The 19,667-nt window shown below is 44.5% G+C and overlaps 1 protein-coding gene across 2 annotated transcripts in view; it reads right to left on the bottom strand.

Annotated features, from left to right (window-relative positions):
- The window catches only part of KHDRBS1 (KH RNA binding domain containing, signal transduction associated 1), a 40,841-nt gene extending 21,495 nt beyond the window's left edge, over window positions 1-19,346 (bottom strand). The window contains exons 1-5 of one of the 2 annotated variants that reach the window (XM_033955487.1): window positions 19,175-19,343; window positions 9,167-9,291; window positions 7,757-7,873; window positions 7,148-7,294; window positions 6,524-6,565 (exon numbers count right to left, since the gene is read on the bottom strand). In XM_033955487.1, coding sequence (XP_033811378.1) covers window positions 6,524-6,565; window positions 7,148-7,294; window positions 7,757-7,873; window positions 9,167-9,291; window positions 19,175-19,268 — 525 coding nt within the window. In that variant the 5' untranslated portion in view covers window positions 19,269-19,343. Of the gene's footprint in view, window positions 1-6,523; window positions 6,566-7,147; window positions 7,295-7,756; window positions 7,874-9,166; window positions 9,292-19,174 lie in introns of both variants that reach the window. The other variant, XM_033955488.1, reaches the window with a different exon arrangement.
- Between the last annotated feature and the right edge of the window lie 321 nt (window positions 19,347-19,667).

The following is a 19,667-nucleotide window of genomic DNA, read 5'->3' as shown; positions in this document are numbered from 1 at the left end:
CTCCACATATTTATTTTATTCATTCAATTTTCTATACCGTTCTCCCAGGGGAGCTCAGAATGGTTTACATGAGTTTATTATAATAATAAATAATAATAATAATAACTTTATTCTTCTATACCGCCACAATCTTGCAACTTCTAGGCGGTTTACAATCAAATTGCTGGACATTCAGTGAAATACAATATGCAAATATTCAGAGGAAATAAAGAGTGCAGCGACCTTAAGAAGGCAGTAGTATAGAAATACATTTACTGAGCAAAAATATAAGATGTACATTTTTGTAGGTAATGTCCGACAGGACCTGTTTGGAATAAATAGCAACGTAAAATTACGATAAGATGAAGATAACAGAATATAGCATCTTTTAGTCTCGCAATTCCATTTTTCGTCTTCCTCCTTTCACCAATATCTGAAAAATTTGTGACTCCCATTTGTTCTTCCGCTTTCACCAAATATGGCTTCTTTCAGTTTCATCTGGTATTCCTTTCTGTACTGTTCTTCTTGAGTGTTTTTTATATTTCACGAACACCAACTCTTGTGCCTTTAACTTCTCCACTACTAGGTTTGGAGAACCATATCAGTTTCCTTTTCCTCACATAAAGGTCGGTAGCCATTGTTATTGCTCCTTTAAGCTTAGACCACTGTTTTTCCACTTCTTTCTTCAGATGTTCTCCCATTTTACTAAAGTCTGTATGTTTGAAATCTAGGACATCTGAGTTGTGTAGCTATCCTTCACTTTAAACTGTAGTATCAATCCAACTGTAGTATCAATCCAAACTATTTCCCAGTTGGGCACCCACTCAGACATTAGAGACACTTTCCCCATTTGAGCACCAGATCCAGTATTGCTTTTTCCCTTGTGGGTTCTGTCACTATTTGTCTGAGCAGAGCATCTTGAAAGGCATCCATGATCTCCCTACTTCTTTTCGATTCTGCATTCAACAGATTGAAATCTCTCAACAGCACCTCCACCTCTTTCTCTCCCAACTTTTGGATATCTGCAACCAGATCTTTATCAATTTGCTGCGCTTGAGTTGGAGGTCTGTAGACTACTCCGATGTAGATAGAAGTTCCATCTTTTCAGAGCTATCCATATAGCTTCTCTCTCTCCCCCCAGGTCCACTGCATTTCAGTCGCTTGGATATTGGTCTTTACATAGAGAGCTACTCCTTTTTTATCTTCTCTGTCCTTCCTAAAAAGATTATATCCCAGTATTTTTGCATCCCATCCTTGGGAATCACTTAACCATGTCTCTGATAGAAATATCGGAGTCTACTCCTAGCATCAGGGCTTCCAGGTCAAACTTTGTTGCTCAGACTGCAAGCATTCGTTGTCATTGCTTTCCAGTTATCTTTCAGTGGTAAACTCATTTTTGTATAGTTTGTTTAGACTCGCTTCTTGTTGTATTACTAAGAAGTGAGTTGCCAATATTGTTTGCATTGCTATCTTTACTACCATCACATTTTGTCTTTTGCTGGGCCACCATAATTGTCCTTCATACATACAATTGTCCTCCACCTTCTAGTTTAAATGCCTAGAAACATACTGTCTAAGTTTCTCAGCAAGGATTCTTTTTCCTGCTTTAGCAAGATGTAGCCCATCATTACAGTATCCAAGTCTATATCTAATGTACAAGAACCTGCAGTGTGTCAGGTTGAGTGAAGGTGATGAAATGAATGTATCTTCCAGAAGCAAAGCATGCATAGGTGTGGCCCTGAGCCTGAAAGGCAGCTTTGCACATGAGAACCTTGAGGTCCCAGAAAGTAACCCCTTTGGAGTAGAGGTTTTAGACAGAAAATTCCCATAAATCTGGAGGCCAGGGGCTGAACAGACTGCATTTCATTTATTAGTATGAAAGAGTCAGCAATTGCATTGGGTGGACTTAACAGTTTAGATTTAATGCAAAGTTAGAGGTATCCTGCTGTGTTTGGTCACTATACTTCCATACATAGCCTTGATGTTTTGTGGCAGATGCCCCATATCTCTGTATCACTTGCATTTTGGAGGTATCCAGGATTCTGGGACTGTGGCTTTTGGTATCGGGTGGGGGACAGGTGGGCAGAGAAATGGAGGTAGGGATTGCAGATTGTTGTAAAATTTCTGAACAGGTCTTCTGTCTCTGATGGTTTTGTCATTTTATTCCACCTGTTCAATAAACATTGTTCCACATAATACAAAGTTAGAGATAAATAAGAGTGGGCAAAAGCAGAAATTCAGGTTCATTAGCTTTCTGATATAACACTTATCAGGGGATACTACAGTTTACAATGTTCAGTAAAATATTTTGTTGGAGGAAAAGGAAGGAAGGAGGTAGCTACTGAAAACAGATGTGGTGACAGTAGGATCTGCAGTATACTCCAAGCTCATCCCCCGTCTGTCTCTCAATAATGGAAAAGAGGGAATTATTATTTCCAAAGGCAAAAAGGATGCTGAATAAGTCAAAGTTTCCATTATGGCACCTGGGAGATAGGCAGTACACTTCTCCCTCCGTATTTGCGGTTTCCTTATCTACAGATTCGATTATTTGCGGTTTTAAAACAAAAAAATGCTTTTTTGGGCTATTTTTAACCCTTTAAGCCCCCCCCCCCCTTAAGCCATACCTGGTAGTCTAGTGGATTTTCGAGGCAGGAGTGATCTTCCTACACGCCTGCCCTGAAAACCTGTTAGACCACCAGGTAAGGTTTCGGGGGGGGGGGGGCAAAACCAGCCCGAATATTATTCACATTTATTTTTAATATTCGTGGGCCGGCTCTGCCCCCAACCCCTGTGAATACGGAGGGGGAAGTGTAATTACAGAAATCACCGAGTGAGCATGTAAATCCTGAAGACCAGATAAGGCCCAAAATATTCTGCTGCGATAACAAAATCTTCCTTAAGAGATGGCAACACAATGGGCTGCAGATGTTGTGTAGTAGGATTCAAAATGCTTTGTTTTTGGATGCACAGAGGTGTACCCTCACCACTGTTAAACAAGATGAAGCTAAGGCTGTTAGTGCTGCATCTGTCTAGTAGCACTACAGAAGCAGTGGAATTTTGCAGAGAGAAAACCTGGTAGTTAGTACCAGTGAATTCTAGTGACATCGTCCTGCGATGAGCCAGTTGGAGCTTTTTTCCTGAGATATATTGCTAAGCAGCAGACAAGCCAAATGGTATCAGACTGTATTGAGGAATACAAAGTGTGCCTCATGAATCGATATGTACATGTCTGTCTCTTAGGTCTAGTGATACCAGCCAGCTGTGTTGGAAAAAAGTCAGTCTATTGTTCATCTTGCATTTCTCAGTTGTGCAACACCCTGACATTAGATTTTAAGAATGATGAAAAAAAAAAAAAAAAAAAAAAAAAATTGAAGATAATCACAAAAGATGGTGACTAATGTCTCCATGATACTCACTGAGCTCCCGGGGGGAGGCCTGGTTCAATGACATTAGATTATAAAGGTTTGAGGTCTAAGAACTAGAGACCACAAACCAATGTTCTGATTTTATACATCATTTGCTTATATATTGTTCAATGAGAGGGGAAGGGATATGTTCGCTTCCTTGCGGTTTTGTGTAATTGTTACTTATGCTTTTTATAACAACAAAAAAAGTTGAATACTCCTGATGGTGAAAATGGATGCTTTACGTAACTTGACGTTGAACGAGAGCAACAGTGCCAAGTAACAGGCATTTGGAGATGCAGATCTCCCATAAGAGCCATAGAAAAACACTTGCTGCTTCTGAGCAACAATACCAAATAAAGGGTTAAACAAGCTTTGGATCTGCTAATGACTGATGCCTTAAACAACATGGGCCAATCAGAGCTTAAGACCCCTCCCTGGTGCATTCCCATTTTAGACGACACAGCAGCAGCTGGAAGGAGGATGTCCACATCCTTTGGCTCATCTATGTTGATTTCACTTGAAAGTGGGGGAGAGTGGGCCTCTCCCTCGCTACGGGGGTCAGTCAGGTCAACGGCAGGGGTCACGTCTGGTAATTTTAGGTGGCTTCCCCCCACACCCCCGACATTGACAGTGTTTTTTCTGTGTATGTGCCCATCGCTATCACCAGCGATGGGCACATGCAAATTTAGTGAATCTTTTGCATGCGTGATTTTTTAAGAATGTCTCGGGGTATCAAAATGGCTGCATTAGCAGACCATCGCTTTAACATGTGTTTGAGAATCTTGGCCTCAGTCTCTCCAGCATATCCATGAGCTAAGCCAGTCTGAATGGACAAGTAAGAAAGTATTTCAGGGGCATCTTAAACAGAACACAAGACGATATTACAAGACCATGAATCAAACTGTGTGAGGGCCACTTATCTTGGCTGAACTTCCAGCAATATTTGTTGTTTTATATCAATGGATCAAAAATAAAAAACAAACACAAAAAATTCAGTGATCCTCTCAGAATACTCAAAGCTATACAAAAAAGAATGCAAACCGCACAGGGAGGACAAACAGCTAAATAAAAAAGGGATAAAGCAAAAACTGGGTAACAGCAAGGGGGTTATACAAGAACCAAGAGCTCCCTTTGCCTCTACTGGCTGTGCTAGAACAGAATAGGTGAAAGGGAAGGGGGGGAAGAGGATTAAACAAAAAATTAGTATTTTATGACAGAATGTAAAAATGAGTGGCTAAGAGCATCAAGCTTGGCATCCAGGGGTATCTTGTTCCCACTACTGCTACTATTTCTACAGCGCTACCAGACACACCCAAAGCTGTACATTAAACATGCAAAACGGTCCCTGCTTGATAGAGCTTACAATCTAATCATGACACAAGACAGGACAAAAAGGGCAAATCTATACATGCTGCTCACTTGCTCAGGTAGGTAATGACAAGGGAAATGATGAACCGGATAAGGCAGGGGACTAGAGAGGGAGTAACAGATATGGGTTAGACAGAGAAATACCTACAGAATGCAAGTCACTTTCAGCTATTACTGAAAATGGGAGGGGGGAACGATTATCATATGTAGTAGAAAATTTTTTAAACTTATTAACATATACCAAGACAAGACATAGAAGGAAGCACAACATGCCTTTTGTGATGGATCACTCAGTTCAAAAACATACACTATCATATTAGCAATTTATGATTGTGACTTCAGACTTTTAGCAATTAGGCAGTGCACATTTTTAGTTTAAAGTACTACAGACATTTAAGTTGTTTTGAAACTTTAAGGATGCAAACGCACACACGCCAAATATAAGCCTAAGTACCTAGTGATGCATGTTTGTGGACCGAGTGACCCCCGAGAAAGGTTTTATATTCTTTCTTTACTTACAAAGGTAAGAGTTACAACCATGTGGAAACCTCTTCTGCGTTTGAAAAGTCTGTACCTCTCTTAAAAACAAACTTTTCTCTTTTAATGAGAAAGTATCTGCAATAACCCAAATGGAACACCCCCCCCCCCCCCCCCCCCACTGTTTCAAAGGGACCAGAAGTTTACCTCCAACAAGAAGCTGCATGATTTACCTGTCAGCATCTGCCTAAAGACTTCAGGCTGCGTAGTGCCCTTATGGGGTCTGTAGCCTGTCTCCATCTACTGGCTTAATAGGCACAACCCAAAAGCTTCTGGACTGTCTAGATCAGGGGTCCCCAAAGTCCCTCCTTGAGGGCCAAATCCAGTCGGGTTTTCAGGATTTCCCTAATGAATATGCATTGAAAGCAGTGCATGCACATAGATCTCATGCATATTCATTGGGGAAATCCTGAAATCCCGACTGGATTTGGCCCTCAAGGAGGGACTTTGGGGACCCCTGGTATAGATCTACGTCCACGTATGGCTGCCTTCTGCAACTCAGCCCCAAACAGTATGTATTTGGACTAGATTTCTAACAAAATGATGTCCAGCCTACGTTGCCACAACTTAAAACCCAGTTTATGATATTGAAGGCTCAAGCCATTACAATTTTGTAATTGTCACAAAATGCATTAAGGCAACAGAGCTCAAATGCCCTATACCACTGTTATCAGGTTGAAAGTAGAACACAGTTATTACTTGGCAGGCTAAGTAGTGCAGACATGGAAGGCTACCCAATAGGCCTGATCTTCACAAAGCAGCCTATCAATGGAGAGAAGCTAGCTTTATAATCATTAGGCCATGTGATACGATGGGAAAAGCTTGTGCTTTTTCTTTTAAAAAAAAATAAATAAATAAATTTAGCAAATGACTAGAAATGAGTCAAATGCAGCAAAGCAACTGCTTGGGACAAGGCCCCGAGGAAAGGAAGCTGTATTTGAGACCAAGATTGTGCATCATTCCCATGTCATTCATTCCTTCCCTTCATGAGGTACAGAACAAGGTAGCTGAAGATTCTGTTACGATTTAACCTCATCGTGTCTCACTTTCTACAGCCCCCTCCCACCCCCCAGTTTCACATGCAGCAAGAAAATGCCCGGTTCTCCTCTGGTGTATCATCTCCCAGCAGTCCCAATGTGAGAAACCCACAGGGAGAGGAGGAGCCAGAGCTGACGAGACAGTACTGTGTGACTAAGGAGGGAACTGCTAAGACAGGAGCTGTGTATACTTACATGTGTGTTCCTTGATAACCCTCTCCACTGGACCATCCCGTCCTAGAACAAGGCGAGATGTTACTATTGCCCTCTGTATGTAGGGCCCAGCTGAGTAACATGGCTGACTAACCTTTCCATCCCCTTCATTTGTAAACTCTCTCCATCCCTACCCCCAACTACCTCAAAACCTAACCCATGTGTGTCATCCCAATTCCAGAATTAAAACAGGGAAAACCGACTACCCAAGATTCATTAGAGCTTATACCAAACCCTCTATTCTCTTTACTACGGCTGTGGTTCTTAACTCTAGAGCATTGCTTACATGAACCTGAACCCCTCCCCCAACAGTAGCCAAATCCTGCCTCTCCCGTATACAATTCCCATCCCTCAAATGTGTGCACATTTCCCTCAATTCTGTAAAGTCGCTACCTCCAGTAGCAGTGTAAAACTGTCAATCGTGTAAGCATCTCAGACCCTACACAGCTACTTTTGCAAACACCTCCCCCAACACCCCATCCTACCCACCCCTTCAAAAAATAAGTGAACAGTGAATGGAAAATAAGGACAAATGAGAACAAAGTCAAATAGCAAAAGGGAATGGAGGAGGGTGAAATACTGTATAAAAATGACTTCTATACATACCGGGACAAGGAACTTCTTCACTTCTTCCATGGCATGTGCCATGCGGGTATAGGCTTCACATGGTGGCCCAAAGACTTCAATGAAGACATGCAAATCCATACTTAGATGGGCGTACTTTGGATCCCCTCCCTTACGGAGGTCTTCTTCCTGAAGTTAAGGTTTTTAGGATCAAACATTGTTTATAGATACTTATACTTTAAAAAAAAAAAAAATAAGATGCTACACTCAAGAATAATAAAAGCCAATTCCAATTGTGTTAAGTCTGCCATGCCTACGAGCTCAACTCTCTACAGGCTATCCCAATTGAATGCAACAAAGGGAGACTTAGAAGTAATCCAAGAAAATACTTCTTAATGGAACAGCCTTCTGGCGCAGGTCATGGAGATGAAAACTATCTGCTTCAGACAAGCACATAGGATCTCAAAGAGACAAGAAGGAATAATAGATAGTATTCTTAATTAGAAACGGATCCATGCCAACATCTGCATGACTTTGCAGAGCACCTATGTTTATAAAAGGCATTCAACTCGTCATCTTGAGTGTACTATGCACATATCCCCTCCAGTCCTCAACTCCTCTGCCCATGCAGAGGCTGGCTGGACTTCTTACCTTTGATTTGTCTCGCATGGACCCTTTCCCCAGGACGGAGATCTTTGCTCCAGTATCTTCCTGAAGTCTTTTAATGGTGTTTCCCTGTGGTCCCAAAATCTTCCCGACAAAATTAAACTAAAAGAAAAATTAAATGTTAGAATTGGCTAACCAGAACAGACCCAACAGCAATTCAGCACACTTGTTATAAAAGGGCAAGATGAGGATAAATGCAAATATTTCATGAAAAGAGCCGATGGCAGCGCTATGAATTTTCATGCATTCAGTCCCTTGTGGAGGAAGTCATGATCACCGTTAAGAGCGACAAGGTGGCTGGATTTTAAACCACTGATCAGCTCCCAGACTCAGGATCATTTCAGGAGTAACCAGACTAAGAACAGTGGGAGGCAAATCCCCAGGTAGTTACGAAGATCCTAGGAAAAAAAGGAAATGCCGTCCTCCTCCACACCCTTACCACTCATGTATATTCCGCATATCCTACAAATTCTATATAGATTACAAATTATTCAGGTACTCAAGCATTTTTCCCTATCTATAATAATAATAGCTTTATTTCTATCCAGTCATACCTTTCAGTTCAAGACGGTGTACAATAAGAGGTGTTGATTACTATCTGTCCCGGTGGGCTCCCACTCTATCTAATGTACCTGGGGTAAAGGGGGATTAAGTGACTTGGGATACGGACAAGGAGCAGTGCAGGATTTGAACCCACAAACTCAGGGAGCCAAGGCTGTAACTCGAATCACTGCGCGACACACTCCCTTTGATAGCTCAAGTATTTCATGCATCATGCCTCTAATTACATTGTTACTATAATGCATGGATTTTCAAGATGCTTATCTCAAAACTACCTATGTACTTGATATACACTGGCTCAAGTTTCTTCAAAAAAGAGGCAAGTCAATGTATGGACAAGTTCCACCTCAAGCTGCCTCAGCAACAGAGTCCAGATGGTGGCACTGAAGCAAATGATGAAATACTGTGCTATTATGGGGGGGGAGGGGGGACCCCCTCATACCTCTTCCAAATCTTGCTCTATACTTGTCAGCTAAACCTTATTTGTTTTTTGGTTATGAACCCAGGATGTTTTTTGTACCTCCAGTTAAAATCAAGATTTTGAAAGCAACACACTTAACATTCCATGAATTGGGGGGGGGGGGGGGAACCCAACAGAAAAAAATAAGAAAACCCCCAGCACAACTGGCAAACACTCACAATGTGATCACGTTACATATATGCAGCTCCTTTGTGTGCGTTGTGTTTTTAAAATGCCCCCTCCCATTTTTTTTGAAAGCCATCCTGGATATGTACACAAGTAGCTTATGACAAGATCAGTCCGATTTATTCTTAGGCAAAACAAATGAACCCAACCCAGTCCCCAAAGACAAGAATGTCTTTTCACTCCCTCACCTTTGGATATTGCTTGACAGGGATAAGGACACGTTCCTTCAGTTTCATGTTCTTGTGGGAAAACAAATCCAGGTAGGTCTCATCCTCTTCTTTCTTTGCCTCGCCTTTTTCAATCCTTTCAATTTCTAGGAGAAGGGCAAAAAAAAAATTATTGATCCACATGCAATCCAAGTTACCCCCAGCAATCTGCACAGGAAGAAAATGGGTAGACATGAATTAAAGAATATCTACAGGCCACAAGGATAGAAATCAACCTAATCAAACTGAGCCAATTGGTAAGTTTAGCAGCAGTGGGCCATAGTATTCAATTATGCTACTACAGTCTGCTGTCAGTATAGCAGGACCTGGGCAGAGGGGTACACAGCAGATTACCACAGAAATTGAAACGATTCTACTGGAAAGGGCCAAGATTTCCAGTGGCTGAACAAGCCATGCTACAACTTTAACCATTAACATATATGCTTTATCCAAATGAGCACACAATGTTGATGTCCTCCGACAAAACTAGTGTTGAGCTCTCTAGCCCAGGAACCTCCACCTCCAGCATGATGTTCCAAAGCAAGACAATTTCCTTTTATTTTATGCAACCCAGTCACCCTATGTGCTTTCCTCACACACCTCTCACCAAATCGAAATGGAGTTCTGGCACCAAGGACCACTAGTCTGCTCATCCTTGAACACCTGCTTCCACCCTGACTCAAGTGTCCATTACCGATGGTAAAAGGGAACTCTGGGACCCATTTCCTGAATATTCAACTCTTATGCCTCCAAGGAGCAGTGACAACACATGTGTTTTCCCGACTAAATCTAACCACAAAACACAAGCTCAGAGAGGCCAACGCAGCAGCTCTGGCAGCTGCTTAACCCCTAGGGCCCAGGCTTAACAGAGGGTGTGAACGACAGAGAGGAGAGGGGGAGGGTACAATATGGGTGTGTGTGGGGGGAAGCATTGCCTCCCAAATGCTGATATTCTAGGGAGGTGTGGGCATCACCCCCCCCTCCAAACGCTGAAATTGGATGATTCATCACATAGAAATGGCCACAATGAATCATCCTAGACCCATCTGAACAAGGTCAAGGTAGTTTCCAATGTTAGTAGTATGTATAACCTTTTAAATCTTTTGATGGCCTCAGAGCTTTCTGTACTCATACCGCAGCTCTTTACATTAAAAAATTTGGAGACCCCCCCCCCCCACTTTCCGATTCCCAATTCAAATGCAGCCCCAAAAATCCATAGCGCAGTCAAATGCCTTAGACTCCCCAGCTGCAGGTCTTCAAAGATTCATGCAGGACAGCTACGTGCTTCTTCAGAGCATTATTGCACCAGCACACACCAACATTATGCGAGAATGAAAGATCCTGACCAAAGCACCTTGCAGTTTTTATATGGTTTCTTGGAATACTCACTTCAGGTCAAAAACCTTCTAAGACTTGGGACTCAGAATCCACTGAAAGTCTATCATATTAGCGCAGCAATGGAACAGGAACTTCCTTCAAATCAAGAACTGAATCAAATATATGCCATACAATTCTTTGCTGGAGGACAGGGATGAACGCCATTCTTAAAGTTCCTACGTAAGATCTCAAAGCTTTCTAACTAGGATTTTCACCAGCTGCAGTAAAGGAGAATTCTAGACCATCCTATAGTCACTGAAGATCCTAGTTTCACTCCAGATGTCTCAAATTGGATATAGGGTTCATTCTGCCCAAATCATGACCATTTGTAGTTGTTGCATCAGTCCACTGTATTGTTCGTAGCTTTTAAACAAAAAACAAAACCCCAAAAAAACAACCCCATATAGGTCTTGTGTGCAAACCCTATTAGGAAACTATCACAAAAATTTTTTTAGACATGGCAGGTAAGATGGTTTAGCAGGGAACAATAATAACAGCGTATATAACGCAATACCGTGAAGTTCTATGCGGTTTACAGAAGATTAAGCAAAGGTAACAAATTGAATTGACTTTAAGAGGGGAAGAAGAAAGAATTAATAGGACAGGAAATTAATTGTTGAGGAGAGAGAGATCAAAAGGACAAGTTAATCGCTATAGAGGGGAGAGAGAAGAGAGGATCAGTTGTCTACATGCTTTAGGAACAAGGAAGTCCTAGCAAAACCAACTCCAGATACTGCATTACCTTCACACCAACAAGTGTGGAAACCCAATTCCTCCATTGGGTTTCCACATTGTCAGACATCTAAAGATAAGAGAAGTGCGTCTACCATCTCACTCACACTATGTTATTGCTATGTCTATGTTATTGCCACTTATATGGCAGCAGTGATCAGACCAGCATGGTCAGCGAGTCTGGACTGCATAAAGACCTACTGTATATAACATGACAGTCTTGTGGACCCCCCTTGCCTAAGAAAACCTTTTTGGAAACAAAGATAGTCAAATAATTATTTTTGACTCTACGTCAGCTCTTGGCCAGGTTTTTTTCTTTAAAACTTTATCTTATAAAGAAACAGGAGGGCTTTCACCCATCATTCTCACATAAAAGAATACCACATGCCACCATCCGACTGGCCAGCTTCTTGAGTTAACATGCCTACACCCACATCAAATTCAATGTACGCCAGAGCCCATGCCATAAGCTGTCCTCTTAACTTTCTGGATTACAGCAGGCATATTACAGAGCTTGGACTTCCTCAAGAAATTAAGTCTAGAAAAAACACCAGTCTGTAAAGTTCATAGAAACTAATTTGGAACAGAGAAGTAGGCAAAGCACATCTACAGAACAGCAAATTATCCACAAAACAAATCTTAGCACAAGGCCTCATTCGAGCTGCTTCCATGATGTCCCTTTCAAAACTTCTGCACGAGCTTCTCACAAAATGCCTCACCTCATAGGTAGAAATGTATCTCTCGTGTCTGTACACACAAGTATCTGGTTCCCTCAAGAACATAATCCTCATATCAACAGGTTGGTGTTCAAACCTATCTCCTATGTACTTTGTATATTCAAGGACAGATTGAAGAAGATCACATCTACAATAAACTTTCACTTTGAATATTGATCCCGAGAGAGGGGCCATCTTCTTATTCCTACTTGCGATGTCTAGTGTGGAAATATGTAGGAACTTCTACTCTTTTTGGACAAAGTCACACATCCACAAGAACAATCACAGTGGTATGGCATCTAGCATGCTTCATTGAAGTCATCCTATTGACAATTTATCCGCCCAAGGATCTCAGATTAAACAACAAAGTCAACATTTGCAACCTAACAAATGGTCTCCAGATCCCCAATGATCCTTCAAAACTGAGATTAATCAATGGCCCCGTTTCTTCTCTGTATCTGACCCCTCAATGAGCATGTGTCTGGATTGGTCTGCTGCTGATAACAGGACATGCATATTTTACTGATGGTTTCAAATTGGCTATGCAAATTGGGGTTCTCATCTGTTTTCCTTTTTTTTTTTTTTTAAATCATTTTTATTAAAAAGAGGCAACCAGAGACAGGCATACACAAATACAGGATGTTCGGGGCAGCACTTGGAGAGACCTCCCTGGAAAAGGACTTGGGAGTTCTCGATGAAGCCGTCCACGCAATGTGCGGCAGCGGCAAAAAGGGCAAACGGAATGCGAGGAATAATAAAGAAGGGGATCACGAACAGATTGGAGAAGGTTATCATGCTGCTGTACCGGGCCATGGTGCGCCCTCAACTGGAGTACTGTGTCCAGCACTGGTCGCTGTACATGAAGAAAGACATGGTACTACTCGAAAGGATCCAGAGAAGAGCGACTAAGATGGTTAAAAGTTTGGAGGAGCTACCGTACAGCGAAAGATTAGAGAAACTGGGCCTCTTCTCCCTTGAACAGAGGAGATTGAGGAGGGAACATGATCAAAACATTCAACGTACTGAAGGGAATAGACTTAATAGATAAGGGCAGGTTGTTCACCCTCTCCAAGATAGGGAGACCAAGAGGGCACTTAAAGTTGAAAGGGGATAGATTCTGTATAAACATAAGGAAGTTCTTTTTCACCCAGAGTGGTAGAAAACTGGAACGCTCTTCCAGAGTCTGTTTTAGGGGAAAACACCCTCCAGGGATTCAAGACAAAGTTAGACAAGTTCCTGCTGAACCAGAACGTACACAGGTAGGGCTATTCTCAATTAGGGCACTGATCTTTGACCAGAGGGCTGCCACATGAGCGGATTGCTGGGTACGATGGACCACTGATCTGATCCAGCAGCGGCAATTCTTATGTTCTTATGACACAATGTGTGTTTTCCTTAGCAAAGGATTAACCAATAACATTTGAGAATTTCCCCCACAATTGTTTTCCTTTTATTAAACATTTTGCAAAGCACAATTAAAATAAAATCAAGTTTCACAAATGTTATATCCACATCCTCTAGTTTTATTGCTTCTGTTGGGAGTGCTAGAAAGTTCTCAGCCCACCCAACTTCCTAAATCCTGAGTTATTTTGCCACTGTAGTTGAAAAGAATGTTATTTTATTTTTGCAACGTGCCAATTTACAGAATCGTAATGCTATGGGTTTTTTTTTTTTACATAGTTTCAGATCATTGATTGAGCCAAGTTAATGAAAAGTGTGGAATTTTCAAGTGTGGAACTCTGAGCACTCATGAAGTTTCTATTCCTGCAGAAGAAAACTCCAAAGGAAATCCATGAATTTATGACGCAAACTGAGTAACAAATGCCCTCATGCTCCATAGTGAAATGGTGGAGATTTTGAGAATGAAGGTTCAGCAAGGTCTGGGAGGCCTCAAACTGTCTCAATTCCTGAAGTTATTGACCATGTCCATGACCTGATTTTGGCAAGATTGGCTAAAACAACTGCTGTGACACTACAGATATCCATCCAAGGAATGTGTTGGATGTATAATCCATGAGCAGCTGGGTATGCAGAAGATGCGAGTCAAGTGTATGCCTAAATGTTAATTTTCTTTCCTTTAGTCAAAGATGAATTCAGAGACTAGTGGGATTACATCCATCAACCAGCAGGTAGAGATGGAAAGCACTTGATTTATCCTCAGGCATATCTTGGACGCACAGCCTCCTCGTCAACAAGTATAGGTCTTCTCAAAGCAATTGAATTAAAACAAAGTAAAGCACTTAAAAGGCATGAGACATATGCAACTTCATTCCCACATCATTGATGCTTCAAATTCGAGAATGCAATTTCATCCAAAAGCATGCTGAAACCGTGCCTGAGAGTAACAAATCCCCACAACAGGGTGGGGCTCTGGATTCATCTGCTGTGACTAAAGGAAAGAAAATTAACAGGCAATGACAATTTTATCTTCCTTGTCATCAACAGCAGATGAATCCAGACTAGTGGGATGTACCAAAGCAGTCCAAATGTAAGGAGGGAAATAAAGAAGCAAATGGAAAATCCCTCGCCCCCAAATCCTGCCCTGCAGCATGCGTCCCAAGAGATACTACAATCCAGAGAGTATGTCACCCACAATCATACAGAGGCTACCCTCCCTAGCATATGTGAGCAGGAGCCACCCTTGCCCGAGAGCACCATGCTGCAGAAAAAACAGCTACATCGCCCCTCCACAATTAGAATGAGTGCAAAACAGCTTCCTATCATAACTGCTAGGCCCCAAATAAACTCCTGTGGTCTGTAACCCTCCTGCCTGGCAATGGTCCTTAGCTGATGTCAAAAACCCATGAGCACTGCCGCAGACTAGTGCTGCCCGATTCAAATAGATTCAATTAAAAAAAACCACAAAAACAAAACCAGCCTTACGATTCAATGGCCGACCCTTCCCCCGTGGCTTCCTAAAGCAGGAGCTGCAGCGCTGCCTCTTGCTGGCCGTCCGCTGCTGCTCCTGCTTGAGAGGGGAGGATCAGACAGTAAGGCCTCCCCCAACTTGCCTGCTTTTACCTCCTTAAAGCTCCTGCCCACTCCCCCAGCTTGCCTGCTCTTACCGCCTTAAAGCTAATAGGGCAGCCTGCAGGCTCGCTGGTTTTATAGTGATCCCTGCAGCTGCCCGTGGTCCTCAGCGGGATGTTCTTTCTGCTACGTCCTGCCCCTGCTCCGACGTCAGGGGCAGAGAGAACATGCCGCTGAGGACCACAGGCAGCTGCAAGGATCGCTATTAACACCAGCGAGCCTGCAGGTTGCCCTATTAGCCTTAAGGAGGTAAGAGCGAGCAAGCTGGGGGAGCGGGCAGGAGCCTTAAGGAGGTAAGAGCAGGGAAGGTGCAGGCTTGCGGGGGGGGGGGGGGGAGAAGGTGTTCGTTCGCAGCAGAGAAAGAGTGCTTTCACGGCGGGGGGAGCATGCCTTTGCGGCGGGGAGGAAGAGAGAAAGTGCCTTTGCGGCGGGGAGGGGGAGCAGGCCTTCGTGGGGGGGAGATCTTCGCGGCGGGGAGCAGGCCTTCAGGGCAGGGAGGCAGGCCTGTGCAGAGAGAGGAGGAGGAAGGAGTAAGAGAGGGGAAGGGAGATGCCAGACCTGGGGTGAAGTGAAGGGAAGAGAGACCAAACCAAAAAGAGGGGGAGGAAAGCAGAGGAGAGGTGCTGGACTAATGGAGAGAGGAATGTAAGACCACAAGGGGAAGGGTACAAGATGGACAGATACTGCTCCAAAGTAGGTGGGCAGGGGGGCAGGGTGCAGGATGGCAGGAGAGATAGGAGAAAGTCTGTACTTGGAGAAGGGGATACAGGAGGAAAGAGAGAAAGAAGAAGCTGGATATGGAGAGAGATAAGATTCTGGGCATGGAGGGAGCATAGGAACAGGAACACAAGGGGGATAGTACTGGAGAGGAGAATAGGGACACAAGAGAGATGCTGGATGAAAGGGTAGATGAGAAAAGGAGAGATGGTGGATCTGTGGATGGTGGGTCCATTGCTGCTGCTGTGGAGAGATGGAAATGAAAAAAAGGAAAGACGCCAGACCTCTGGGGGAAGAAAGGGAAACAGAAGGGGAGGACAGAGATGGAAGATAGATTGTTAGCACGGAGAATGGAGAGCCTGATCAGAAGACAACCAGACCAACATGGGACCAACAAGATTTGAAAAATGACCAGACAACAATAAGGCAGGAAAAATAATTTTATTTGTTGTTTTGTGATTACAATGCGTCAGATTTGAAATGTGGATCCTTCCAGAGCTGGTGTTGGATCACAAATGTGAGCTAGGATTTAATAGAGGAAAGGTATTTTTTGTTTACACCACAGGACCAGTGTGGGTAGGAGAGGGCAAAGGGGGTGAAGAGGCTATAAAATAAACCCACCAGGATGTTTGGAAAAAAACACCCAGTTGGGCAGGAAAATCGAATTGAAAAATCGATTTCAATAGGCTGAATCGAATTTAAATTTTTTTTCCCCCTGAATCGGGCAGCACTGCTGCAGACCAGACCTTCTTTCCCTCGCAAGGGTCTAGGGCATAAAGCCTGGAAATAGGACAAGGGAAGACTCCTCTAACTGAAGCCCTCTGAAGCACAAATCCATAGGGCTCCCATAGGAGGCAAACTGTTGACCAAAGTCAAGAGAATGCTAGAGAGACAAGACACCAAAACTGTACCTGGGCCCTGAAGTGACAAGTGCCTTTCCCAGAGCCCCCAAATAGATACAGCGAAAACCACAGACAGACACCTGATCCAACTTTTAGCCCACTCCTTCACATAAATGACCCATAAGGAGTGGAAAGGGGGGGGGGGAACAACACAAACTCAGCCAGAAAGAGCTGCAGCTAGCCCGCAACTAGCCTAGCCCCAGCTAACTGTCAGCTGGCCGGGATTAAACAAGGTACACTAGGCCACGAGCAAAATGGCGCCCTGGCCAAGGCCAACCTCCTGGGGCTTACCGAATAGTGAGGGCAAATAAATCACTGCCGGAAGCATTGTCCATCCTCAGAGAAGAAAGACCGACAGCGGCACACCCCCCCCCATTTCATAGTGGGAGGGAAGGGCTGTGGTCTACCGCCCGCCCTAGCTGCAAGCCAATGGTCGTGCACGACTAAGGCTGAAATAGCCTGGGCTGTCCTATGTGACAAAGGAGTAACAAACTCCTCCCACCGGCGCCTCTCCGAAGAGCATGACAACCTCTGTAGTCTCACACCCACCTAACTAGTGAGCTTATGAGACTTAGATATCCAGTTTCTTCAGGGGAGGGGTGGAAGGGACCTGGGAGCATTGTACAGCCCCTATTCCGCAGCTCCTCCGAGGCCAAAGCCATCGGAATCTCTCTCCTCCGAGGCCAAAGCCACCAGAATCTCTCATTTCTGATCCAGGAAATTGAAGCCAGTAGCTGCCAAGCCCGGTTCGAAATCCACCATAGAATCCAGGAGCTGTGAGCTCTGTAGTCCAGAAGGCAACACATCCAGTAAGGTGTTACCCTGAAGAGGGTGAGGTAGGGACGCTGGGAGGGCCCAGGTGTACCTACAAAGCTGGCACCATTCAGCTAGAACACCCCTCCTTCCAAACATCCAACCAGGAGCTGTGAGGAACACATCCATGTACCTGCTGGAGATAGAGTATACTGGTCGGCCAAGAGGCTATGCATCCAAGATATACCCGAGGATAAATCAAGTGCTCTCTATCTCCACCTGCTGGTTGATGGATGTAATACCACTAGTCTGTGGATTCATCTGCTGTTGATGACAAGGAAAAAACGATGAGTGAACACTTCCAAATTGAATTTCCATTTTCAGCAACCTGGTGCCAACTTTTTGGAATGACTAGTTACTTTTGATGAAACATGGTTACACCACTATGATCCTGAGAGAAAACAGTCCATGCAATGGCGGCACTCGGGTTCTCCAAGGACAAGGAGATTCAAGACCCAAAAATCTGCATAAAAGGTCACAAGTGTTTTGGGATCAAGTGGTGTTGTAATGACCACATTCCATGGGATAAACAGTTAATGCAGTTCTAATACTACCGTAACTTGCTGTGCTGATTAAAGGAAGCACTGAAAGAAAAAGGAGAGGGAAGCTGCAGAAAAGAGTTCTTTTGCAAGACAATGCAACTGCACACGAGTCTGGCAAAATGATTAATACTTTGATGCAATTGGGGTTCAGTGCATAGGCCATCAATCCTACTCACCAGATCTTGCTCCATCTGACTATTTTTTTTTTTTTTGTTTCTAAACCTTAGAGTTTAAAAGAGTAACAATTTTCAAATCCAGAGTACTTTTAGGAAGAGTTATAGAAACTCAGACAATGTGCCAAGTGTGTTGAACTTATAAGTTTCATGACTCCACATCACATTAGTTGGGCTGAGAACTTTTCAGCACACTATATATTAGTAGCTTTCAAATTACAGTATATATGCACTTGAATATAAACGGATCCAATTATAAACAGAAGTAACCTGCCCCCCCAAAAAAAAAAGATTCACCGGAATATAAACTGGGGGGGGGGGGTGTTAATATTCAATTGCCTGCCTTGCCTCCATTGCAAGCCTCCCTTAAAGCCCTGGTGTCCAGAGGTAAGCTAGAACAGGAGTGATCGTTCCCACATCCTGTCCGGACTGCAAGTGCTCGGGGGAAGTCTCGCGAGACTGCAGCACGACCTGTCAGCAGCAATTTCCGACTGTGGCTTAACCGCTGGACCACCAGGGCTTAAGGCCGGTCCGCAATGGGGAACGTGCGGAGACTAAAAATCTGCTCCTATTTTAGTATATTAGGTGTTTGGCCCATCCCTCTGGCGTACGGCTCCACCACAAGGGGGCGCTCAGGAGCCCTCCAGCCTCGCTCTGTTCGGCGGAGACAAAGGGGAGTTTCACAGGCCACGCGCCAGCCCTCCAGCCCGCGCGCCCAACCCCTCCCAGCGTCCGCCTTGCGTCACCCACGAAGGCGCCAAGGACGCAAAATGGCGGCTAAAGAACGTGCGTGGTGGGGGAGGGGAGGCTCGTTGAACACGGAGCACGGCCTCCGTCCTGCCGTCGGCGACGCGGTCGGCAGCGCGCGCGCGCTCCGGCGCTCGTTTCCCGGCCGCTGCCCTCGTGGGGGGAGGGGAGGGGGGGGGGAGGGGTGGGGGAGGCAGCCAGCCAGCCAGCCGAGGCCTCGCGGGGACCGAGCGGCTCCTACCTGCGGTCAGAAGCTTCATGGCGTGGGTGAAGGACAAGTCCAGGCTGTCCTTCTCGGCCATCAGCTCGGGCAGGTATTTGCTCTCCGACTCCATGGCTGCGGCTGGAGTGATGCGAGGCCGCTGCTCTGCTCGCCCAGAAAGAAGGAAGTATGAGGCAAACGGAAATAACGTCACCGCTAACCGCCTTCGGCTCCGAGAAATAAGTAGCGGTGGGCGGTCGTGCGCAGGCGCCGAGGCGTTGCGCAGGCGCCATCGAGGCCGGGAGGTGGGGTTTGCCGAGCAACAGACACGTGGCCTTCTGGGGCTCGGAATGTCTTTGTTTGCTGAGGCTCAGGCCTGGCGTAGACTTTGCAAGTGGCCCACTGGAGAGGGAGACTTCGAAGTGCAGACATTGCAGGGCACGAACAATAGCCTGCAAAATTGTACTTAGCTGCCCTAATAAAAGGAGCAGGAACTGTGCCTGGCGCTTGCAGCTGCCATTCTCCTTCCCTC

This window comes from Geotrypetes seraphini, chromosome 8, assembly GCF_902459505.1.
Source record: "Geotrypetes seraphini chromosome 8, aGeoSer1.1, whole genome shotgun sequence".
Taxonomy (NCBI): Eukaryota; Metazoa; Chordata; class Amphibia; order Gymnophiona; family Dermophiidae; genus Geotrypetes; species Geotrypetes seraphini.
The sequence above is the reverse complement of the archived record's forward strand: the minus strand, read 5'-3'. Positions and strand labels throughout refer to the sequence as shown.